Consider the following 11229-nt stretch of genomic DNA (forward strand, 5'->3'; position numbering starts at 1 on the left):
TTATTTCAAGTAACGAAAATGTTTTTAAGGTTTTAATTTTAGTTTCAGTTTAAGTCAGTTTAAGTTAACTTTAATACATAATAATATTACATAATATATTACCATGCTTTTATCTATCGTTGCAGTTTTAACTAGTCTTCTATACAACCCTTATTATTTCATTGTTTTTTAAATCATCATTACAAAAATAATTTTTAACAGTTAAATTTATTTGTAACAGTTTTCCTTTCTATTCTCAGAACGATATAACAATCTAGGCAGTAACAATAAAGAAATATAAAAACCCATAAAAGCGGCTAAACACCACAACAAGCTTAACTGAATAGCAGTACAGAAGTTTTAACTCTGCAGTCTTATTATACATTAAAAAAGAACTGGTAGCCAGCAAAATTAAGAGTTTATTGTCTTAAACTTTTCAGACATAAAGGTAACACACAATTACATTTGAACATGTCTTGTTTTCATGCTTGCTCACTTTTCTAACATTTCATCAAAGGGAGTAGATCGTGCAACTGCGTGCTGTATTGATATGAGTGCCAGATGCACTAATCGATCTTGGTCCATTGTAGATCGCAGATACTTTTTTATAAGTTTCAGTTTACTGAATGACCTCTCTGCAGAGGCCACTGTGACAGGCATGGTAAGGAACACTCTTAATGCAACAACCAAATTCGGGAATAATGATTCAAGGTTTCTCTGAAGAATGAAGTTACGTTTTTAAATTGTGGTTTTGCACGCACATAGAAGGCCGCTTACACGACAGACGTCTTGAATTAGGTCGTTCGACACATACTGTGATGTTGCTGCATAGCACCTTGCGGATTCTTCTAAATCCTCCTTTGACATTTCACTCATTTGCAAAATGAAACGAAATTTATCGGAAATCTGCCCCAGATTTTCAAATCTGGTGTTGAGTTCACTGCTTATGGTGTCAGCGATTACATAAAACACTGTTTGTTTGAAATGAATTTGGGCCTCCTGGTGCCCTGGTTTTAACAGCGCTCACTTCATCGTAAAATGTTTTGCGCTTTCTGTTGCACTTCTGTGCAAACTCTGTAGAGGCATCACATTCATTCGCTAAAAGACTGTCTGTCTGTCACAGCCTTTTCAAACCCATCCTCTCTGTACTGGGAAAATAACATTTTCAGGTTGTCAATCAACAAAACAGCTGTATCCAGTGAAATGTCAGCAGATTGCATGGCTGTATTGGTGCATGTGATTTCGGGCAACATGCCATTCCAGATAAAAAGACAAGCCATAAATTCTATAGTCTGAATTTCATTAGACAGTGCATGTGCCTCTGAAGAAATTTTGCCATCTTTAGGCATCGAGTATGCCACCGAGCTGATACCTCTGAGCTTTGACCGAGTCCAGTTTTGCCTCCCATCTCGTATCACTGAGGGGTTTTAATGTTATGTCCACAAACTGTTTCAGAATGTCCCAGCGTTTCACTGAAGATGCAAACATAGTGTACAGTCTTTGAACAGTTCTGAAAAATTCAATCATGCTCTGTTTGATGAGGTAGCATCGCACAATAGCAAATTAAGGCTGTAACTCGCACACGGCATAAACAATGCATCTGGATTTTTTTCCAGAATTAAAGCTTGTACTCTTCTGTGAATTCCTCTCATATTTGATCCGTTATCATAACTTTGACTGCGACAATTCAATAGGTCAATCCCTAGGTTTTCCAATGTGGCAGTTAAAGTCTCCCCAAGTTCTTGACCTGTTGTGTCAGTAACTGAGCTGAATCCCACAAACGATTCCTCTATCTTATAGATATAGATATGTCGGGCGTGCAGTCAAATTCAGCTGCATAATATTTCACAGCTCTCACTTGTTTGCTGATTACTGACAGGATCACTATCGTCAAAGATGACTTAGAATTAGCATACAGTTTGGATTGGCAGTATGGTTCTGTTCTGGGCAAGAACTCCCTGCGCATCCATGCAGCCTAGCATGGATGAGAGAAGGGAGAGCAGCGATAACCCCCCAGGGTAATTAGAACAGAACCAACATAAATGTATTGCAGATATAATTTATGTTCAATAATTTAATGTAAACATTTTAGAAAATTAGTCTGATTCAAAGGGGAATCAGAAGGCCGAATCCTGACTGGACTAGAGGAGGAGTTGGGGATGGAGGAGGGTAATTAGCTACTGAGCAACGCAAAAGCTGCTGATAATACTGAAGGACCTAATATGTGGGTGCTGTGATAGATGTTGCATCCCTATAGGTAGATGTGGATTAGCTGAGTCAGCTGATGCAAGCTTGACTAACGTGTCCTGCCAGAACTAACGCTACACTCGATTTTATCTAACACACAATCTGCGATGCATTTAAAAAAAAAATCATTTTGTGTACACCAACTTAAATATGAAGTACACTTTTTTTCTGTCTATATTTTTTGATGTGCTGAGCCATGACAGTGTCATAACGGGCTAAAAGCTCAATTAATCCAAGAACGTTTCCATTTGGAATCAGGGCATTTTTACCTCGTAAAAGTAAGTTCCTCTCTGCCAGAAACAAAATGCAGTCCAGCACCCTGGTCACCACTTGCTTCCAACTCGCCCTTTCTTCTTCCATCGCAGCTTTTAGTTGATTGTCAATGCATTTACCTAGTCTTAACCTAGTTTCAAGTTCTTTCCATACTAAGCATCAGTGTGGTTGGGTCCTGTTTTGTGTTGCTTTAATCTACTTGACAGACATCGCCAGTTACTGTATCCTTTCACGAAGCAGCTGTTGTGTGTTTTTTCTCCACCGAAAACATTGCACGCAAAGCAGTATACTTTGTTTGCTTTATGGGAAAACATCAATCGGTCCCGTTCCACTTGTACCCCATTTGTTAATCTTCTATAGCAGTAGGCTTTTGAAAAACATTTATTACTGTCCTGTGATCTTGGGAATGGACCATCTGGGAATTTCGGAGGACCATTCTCGGTCAGCATCATACGAAATGAATTAGTGACTTTATCTGGGCAAGGCCAGTTTAAGGGGTCATGATCAAGCAGCATTTACATTGTCTGTTTTACTCAGTTGTTCCACGCTATCATCAGTGACACTGGGCTTGCTGGTGGACTGTCCTGCTTCACTCTCACTGACAGTTGCTTGTTTATTAGCGCCATCAATGTGAAATGTTGCGGCCTTAAAGGGATAGTTCACCCAAAAATGAAAATTTGATGTTTATCTGAATACCCCCAGGGCATCCAAGATGTAGGTGACTTTGTTTCTTCAGTAGAACACAAACTAAGATTTTTAACTCATACCGTTGCAGTCTGTCAGTCTTATAATGGAAGTGAATTGGAATCACGGCTTTGAGAGTCAAAAAAACATACACAAACAAAACCAAATTAAACCCTGCGGCTCGTGACGATACATTGATGTGTAAAGACACTAAACAATCAGTCTGTGCAAGAAACTGAGCAGTATTTATATCGGTTTTTACCTCTGATGCACTGCAATGTCTGAACTGTCCTGAGCACGTCCTGAGCGCATGCGTCCTCGACAGCCGGCGCGTGACGTGTCTTCTTCTTGCTTTACGGCGGATCGCCAATGAGAATATTTATTTAAAAGTTCTGTTCTGTTTGTACTATCTACAATCTCAATTATAGGAGTGTCAATGGTCCATTTGAGAGATAGGTGGTAGTAATGCACTTATAAGTCTGCGATCCGCCGTAAAGCAAGAAGAAGAAGATGCGTCACGCGCCGGCTGTCGAGGACATGCTCAGGACAGTTAATTTCAGTTCATCAGAGGTAAAAAATTATATAAATACTGTTCAGTTCGTTTCGTGTCTTTACACATCAATATATCGTCACGAGCCGCAGGGTTTAATTTGGTTTTGTTTGTGTATGTTTTTTTGACTCTCAAAGCCGTGATTCCCATTCACTTCCATTATAAGACTGACAGACTGCAACGGTTTGAGTTAAAAATCTTTGTTTGTGTTCTACTCAAGAAACAAAGTCACCTACATCTTCGATGCCCTGGGGTTCGTCTGAAATTTTTGCATGTTCAAAAATAAATATGACCTCATGTTGTGTCAATCACGTTTGCACACTGCCTCCGAAACTTTCGTCTGTCATAAAAAAATTTGGATCAGGTTCGATTTTATGCGTTTTCACATCCGTAGTATGCATTTTGATAGGAAAGGATAATGAATACGAAAAAAATTGAAAAACGCATGCCAAAATTTCGGACTCAGTGTGCAATGATCTTTACCCTCGCTAACCTGTAGTCCTGTCTCTCTGAGGTTTTTAATTAACAATTTTATACAATATTATTAGTTAACGTGTTCTTGTATATAAAAAAAAAAACATTTTTAATTATTAATAAAAAATTATCAACCAAAGTGGTGATTTGGGGCCCCCCTAGCGTCCTGGGCCCATATGCCCAGCATATTCTGCATCCCCTTTAATGGCACCCCTGGGGTTGGGACAGGTTTAGTGGTATGGTTATGTTTACGGGTGCGTTAAGGAGTAAGGGACGAGTCAACAGTGTTCTTCCGGAAATCAGATGTACTTACAGAAATTAATTACAGCTGTAACTGATTGCATGTATTGTTAAATATAAGTACAATGTAAATATCATATGTCTGCACAGTAGGTTAAATTATAAATTTGAATTTTAGAATATTGTAATTGATGACACTTAACAAAAAGTGGGTCCCAGTATTTTAACAGTACTTTTGCAAACTTCATGACAGTTGCTTTCAGCAACATCAGCGGTGATCCCTGCTACAACTATGAGTCTCTGGATCGTCCCTGGAGAGCCAACAATGAAAGTGGAGACTGGATTTGTGATGAATATTTCTCCTGGAATGGCTGGTACCGGCTTTTCTACTATGGAATGAACATCCAGATGCCAGAGACCTGTGTGGATTCATACAGCTGTAACACAATCTATAATCTGTGGCTCAATGGTCCTCACCCTCAGATAGAGGATGAAGAGGTGATCAGAGAGGTCTGTGTAGGGTCTTATTGGGGCATCTGCTGTGAATACAAGACAAACCCCATCAGAGTGAAAGCGTGTCCAGGCAATTACTATGTCTATGAACTTGTGAATCCACAACTCGGGTGTTCAGGATACTGCACAGGTACTGTGCTTTTTTCCCCACAAGTCTTTTAAACATTTTAGAATGATTTCAGTAATGACAGTACACATGGTTTAACTTTCTCATAATAATTTCTATGAATTACTGGTTTGACCTCACAAAGTTTTGATCTCATAATTTCTCAATAACACAGACTATGACCCGTGCAATAACTACAACATACTTGACAACTACTGGAGAAGCACATTCAATTACTGGTCTATGTATGGATACATCTCTGATCAAGATGACACTCGTGTAGAATGGGATGGCTGGTATCGACTCTTTATTAATGAGTCGAGTGCTCAGATGCCTGAGTCGTGTTTTTATTATATGTCATGTGGAAGTTTTAGTTCTCTGTGGCTTGGTGCCTCTCATCCTCGGCTAGAAGATGGAGTTGTTACCCGTGAAGTTTTTGGTTCTCGTGATTATCAGTGCAGTCGCTACAGATCTGAACCAATCCAAGTGAAAGCTTGTCCTGGAGATTATTATGTCTACAAATTTATCAGGCCAAGTCTTTCAATCCCATTTTGTGAATCCACAATTCTGATGTTCAGGATACTGCACAGGTACAGTGCTTTTTCTCATTTTTTAAACAAAGTCTTTCAAAACTTTTAAAATTACTTCAATCGTGTCTTGAATGTCCTTTTCAGATGTCAACACCATTTCATGGCCGGTTTCCACTGTCAGTCCAGATATAATCACTGGATCCAGCATCACCTTGAGTAAGTTACATTTGAATTGATTCATATACCCCCCACCCCCCTAGTCTCTCTCTTTCTCTATTTTTTTTTTGCAGTGAAACTGAAATCTCATGTTTGTGTTAATACGTTTGATTAGTTCAGATCTGCACTTGTGAAGTTGCTCATTGAAATACTATATGACTGGTCTGTTTTGGTCTTCCACTAACAGATTATGACCCGTGCAATAACTACAACATACTAGACAACTACTGGAGAAGCACATTCAATTACTGGTCTATGTATGGATACATCTCTGATCATGATGACACTCGTGAAGAATGGGATGGCTGGTATCGACTCTTTATTAATGAGTCGAGTGCTCAGATGCCTGAGTGGTGTATATCCTTCATGTCATGTGGAGGTTTTAGTTCTCTGTATCTTGGTGGCTCTCATCCTCGTCTAGAAGATGGAGTTGTTACTCGTGAAATTTATGGCTCTCACCATGCTCAGTGCAATTACTACAGATCTGAACCAATCCAAGTCAAAGCTTGTCCTGGAGATTATTATGTCTACAAATTTACCAGACCAACAATTTCGATCCCAGCTCCTGTATATTGTGCAGGTACATTCATTCATCTTTTCATTTGCCATGTTTATCACAAATTGGATTGGTTTGTATTCATATTATTATACTGAATAGATATAATATGCATCTGTTCTCTTTCTACTTTTTTGTCCCATAGTACCTTTCAGCACCCCAAGTGTAGACCCCTGCTACAGTTACACCAGTCTGGATGAGCTTTGGAGAGCCACTGACAATCCTTACTATAATAACTATTACTACTATGGCTTGTGTGATTATAATGTGGAGTGGAATGGCTGGTACAGGCTGTTCTACAATGGTCAAAATGCTCAGATGCCAGAATCATGTGTTAATTATGGCATGTGTGGCTCTTATGAGCCACTGTGGCTCAACGGCCCTCATCCACAGCTGGAAGATGGAGTGGTCACCCGTCAGGTCTGTGCTTCCACATGGAGTGACTGCTGTGGATACACATCCCACCCTGTACGAGTCAAAGCATGTCCAGGAAATTACTATGTTTATGAGTTTGTCAAGCCACTGTTTTGTGGAGATTACTGTGTAGGTGAGTATTTGCTCATATGTATTTAAGTCATTTAGTCTTTTCTGGGCTTTGCTTAATAATAACTGATGTTGATATAAAAAAAACGTTCTTAACACCAGAAGCCATACGTCAGACCATCCCATCAGTGTCTACATCAACACAGACAATTCCACCCATAGAATCCATAACTTCACCAATCACAACCTCTGGTAAAGTATTATCTTGTTTCCTTTTAAACCCTCATGAATATCTTTGTGCATGCATCCCCCCGCCACCCATTACACAAAAGTGCAGTAAATTCATAGCTAAATAAACTTCAGAAATGAATAAATGATGTTCTGTCAGGGCCATATTTACACATAGGCATTCTAGGCACGTGCTTATGTTTGCTTGTCCAGGGGGGCCCAAACACAATAAAGAGATATATATTATTTTTTGTTATAGCCTACTATGGGCTATCTACAACAGTAAAAGAACCAAAACCCAGAAGACATTGAGCAAATAAATATAACAAGTAATAGGGTAAAAAATGACAACCGTTTCCATGTTTTCCACCTTTTTATGTATGGAAATCATGCTTTCTTTCCCCTGTTCTCTCTCACAGACGCACACACAGTACAGACACGCTCTCGCATACACACACACACACACACACACACACACACACATTGTAAGCGCTGCGCGAATTTATCAGTAAAATAGTTTTACAGCTGAAAAGCTACATGATATTTCTCTGTATCGCTTATTGCGATAGAAAACAAACGGTTTCCACTGATTACGAAATAGTTTTGTTTGCTGGGGTGGTAATATTATGTATTAGCTAATAGTGTTCTAGAGCAGGGGTTTTCAAACTTTTTGGAGCCAGGGACCCCTTACAGGGGAAAGGATTTTCTAAGGACTCCCTCATAATTATAACAGTGTTTAAGGCTAAAGTTTAACGTGGGTAGGAGGAATGAACATTATATTAATGTTTTATTGGTGCAAATGGTCCCCATTGTATATGTACTTTTTAATACTACAGCATAATATAATTACATTTACAATATTTTCCGGAAAGTTGCACCAGGTCAGGGGGGAAAAGAACAGAACAAAACATATGTTGCATCGCTGTAAGTCGCATTTTATTATTACTTTCAGAAATCATTTAAATACTGAATATTTCTAAATAAAATGAATGTTAGGGGAAAAAAACATTATAAACACTAACATTAATTTTAATTCCCCTCACTCCAAATAATTTAAATTTTGTGGCATTCATAACAGAACTAAAATAAATGAATATATATGTATATAAAAAAATTAATTATAGTGCCGATCATTACAAACAACATGTATTTTAAATGGCATAGGCGCCGATCCCGCGGGTGCTCGTGAAAAACACAAGATAGTCTTCGTACATTTTAACCAATAAGAAATGGATTGCAGGTTTTACAACTTTATTCTCGTATTTATAGTTCATTTGAGTTAGTTTCTTTAGTGAAGCGCAACCCTCATAGAAAGAATGTGTGTATTATTTGGTTGGTAACTGCATGCATTTCACTTCGCAAGATACATTTTGTGACGTGAATTCATCAAACGCACCATCGAACGGAGTATAGCCTACTCTAGAAAAAACTAACACCCAGTATAATGAATTACTGAGTAATGAGAATGTTTAAATATGTTAAGCATTTGTTGCGTATGTGTAAGATAACTTAGCCCGGTTTTCATTTACTTAGCGGTGAAAATGTGTTTTATATAAAAATAAAATGCTCGTTTTTTTGCACCCACCGGCAGAAACATAAATCGGCGCCTATGGCTATGTCCATAACAAACTAAACTTACTTACTGAAACTTAACCACATAGTGGGCTCGCAAACCTCTCATTCGGCATGAATCGTTTCCATGAGTGAATCGTTCAGTCTAACATTCGGTTGCTAAACTATTAGGCTACTTATTATGTAAAGAAGGCTTTATAATTCTCTCATGTCCAAATATCAACTAACAGCATCCTTCACATATGCAAAAAAGTGTTTGGAAAAACACCACGGCATGCTCACGCTGACCGGCAAAACCTACATATTGTACAACAGACAAGTTAAATTGAGTCACCAAATACCTTTTGTAGGTTTAGTTGTCTCATTTATTTTGCTGATTATGAGGCTGTTATGTCAAGATGCAATGCTAGAACTGATTATGTTGTGTGCACGCGGGAGGCGCCAGCGCGAACACTGTGGATGCCTTATATCATCGGAAAAATATGATATCCGTCAGATAAGAGCAAGACTTCATTCAAAATGGTCTATTTTTATTTGTGTACCTTCAAAATGACAGTGAAACGTTGTGCTTTCGTAAAATAAAGAAAACCAACAAAATGCGCTTGCCGTCTTGGTCTATGTGAACCACTTCCTAAAATGAAGAAAAACTCAGCGATACTTTCTACTTGTCAAACAGACACGAGAAATATATTTAGCTATATAAACCTTGAAGTGACCGCTTTTAAGTGTTTACACTGCTTATTTGACATTAATGCATTATATAAGTCACTTTGGAATATAAATCATAGCACGTTTCAGAAGATAAAAAACGCAAGTTGCAGTCCGGAAAATACGGTAGGCCGATAGCAAATTATTTTGCGGACCCCCTGGCTTTGCGTCACGGACCCCAATTTGAAAACCCCTGGTCTAGACTACGGAGTTTCCCAACCAGTTTTGTCATATGTACTGACACGACCCCAGCAGTTAAAAATCCCAAAAACTCCTTCATGCAGCACAAAACTAGAAATGTGTTCCTTTCAGTGTTGTTAACTAAAGCTAAAATTATAAGTCCGGAAAATACGGTATAGCAAATTATTTTGCGGACCCCCTGGCTTTGCGTCGCGGACCCCAGTTTGAAAACCCCTGTTCTAGAGTTTTCATACAGATTATTTTTTATAACATTCATTCGGTCAGCAATTTTTCTAATGTGTCCATCACAACAGCTCCCCCTGTTGACCCCTGCTACAGCTACAATGTCCTGGACGATCCATGGAGATCCACCAACAATCAACATTCCTCTCAAATAATGTGTGACTCTTGGGTCAGCTGGAACGGCTGGTACCGTCTCTTCATTCAGGGTCAGAGCGTTCAGATGCCAGACACGTGTGTTGAGGAGTATAGTTGTGGCACTAATGCTCCACTCTGGCTGAACGGAGGACATCCAGCAGTTGAGGATGGAGAGGTCACTCGAGATGTCTGCGGTCACTATGACAATGACTGCTGTGCTTTTCTGTCCAATCCCATTAAAGTCAAAGCCTGTCCAGGAGATTATTATGTCTATGAGTTTGTGAGCCCAGTTGGCTGCAGTTTGGCATATTGTGCAGGTAAATATATTTACATGTGTCCTTTGTTTATGTAAGAGATCTTTTTTTTTTATGAAACATTTATTTTTCAGATGCGTGGAACATAAACAATACCTACACTACGACAGAGACAACCACAACCGCAGAAACTGTAGCTGAAACCACAATGACTGGTAATATAATGTACAGTCTGCAGTATTATTGGTTTATACGAACAGTGTTGGGCAGTAACGCATTACTTAGTAACGCGTTACTGTAATTTGATTACTTTTTTTAGTAACGGAGTAATTTAACGCATTATAATATAATCAATCAATATAATTTTCAAAATAGTAATTAGAGTATAGTTACAAGGTCTCTATACATTACTGCCGCGTTACATTGCTGACAGAATGCAGTGTTTTATAATCTAGAGATTGTAAAAAGGATGTAGCACACGCACTGTCGAGTCAAGTGCCAGTGGATTAGAGACCTGCTCCCACGAGACCCGACGCAACAGAGTGAGGCGCGGGACAAGATGGGCGAGTGCTGGTCCGCGGGCGGGTAGACACTTGTGTGTGTGCGGGATGCAGGAGAATAAAATGATTCACGGGACTCCTGCAAAATAGAAATATCGAAACATAACATATCTAAAACAAATAAATTGTTATTCATCTATTGCACAAAAGCAACATGAACTAATATAAAATATAAACGATTAACAGGTGTAAGCGTATTCAGAGTTTCTATTTAGGCTATAACACGTGTTTGCAGCGTTGAGCAATGCAGTGCTGAAATTTGCATGCTCACAAATCCTCTCATTATAACACACGAATTGTAGACATTTGTAGAAAGATTCATTATGCATATATTTATTGTGTTATAACAGAGATTTGTGAGATTGCGATGAACTGAGATGTCTTTTAGAGCATTCTGCCATGCCAAACCATGCACGCAGCAGCCAAGTAATTTGATTACATTTTCAGAGTTACTTTTTTGGTTAAAAATGATCCGAAATCAATATTTGAGCAAGTGCA

General features: G+C 38.8%; 1 protein-coding gene across 1 annotated transcript; it reads left to right on the plus strand.

The window, feature by feature from the left end:
- Positions 1–4693: 4693 nt before the first annotated feature.
- LOC107655799 (uncharacterized) lies at positions 4694–10386 on the plus strand (the record flags this gene model as incomplete). The annotated part of the gene is made up of 7 exons (XM_016443378.1): positions 4694–5090; positions 5741–5812; positions 6000–6392; positions 6514–6915; positions 7017–7103; positions 9854–10234; positions 10306–10386. Coding segments are annotated over exons 1-7 (1813 nt in total), but the record flags the coding sequence as incomplete, so codon positions are not given.
- Between the last annotated feature and the right edge of the window lie 843 nt (positions 10387–11229).

This window comes from Sinocyclocheilus anshuiensis, unplaced genomic scaffold (genome assembly GCF_001515605.1).
Source record: "Sinocyclocheilus anshuiensis isolate Anshui unplaced genomic scaffold, SAMN03320099.WGS_v1.1 scaffold5549, whole genome shotgun sequence".
NCBI classification, from domain to species: domain Eukaryota; kingdom Metazoa; phylum Chordata; class Actinopteri; order Cypriniformes; family Cyprinidae; genus Sinocyclocheilus; species Sinocyclocheilus anshuiensis.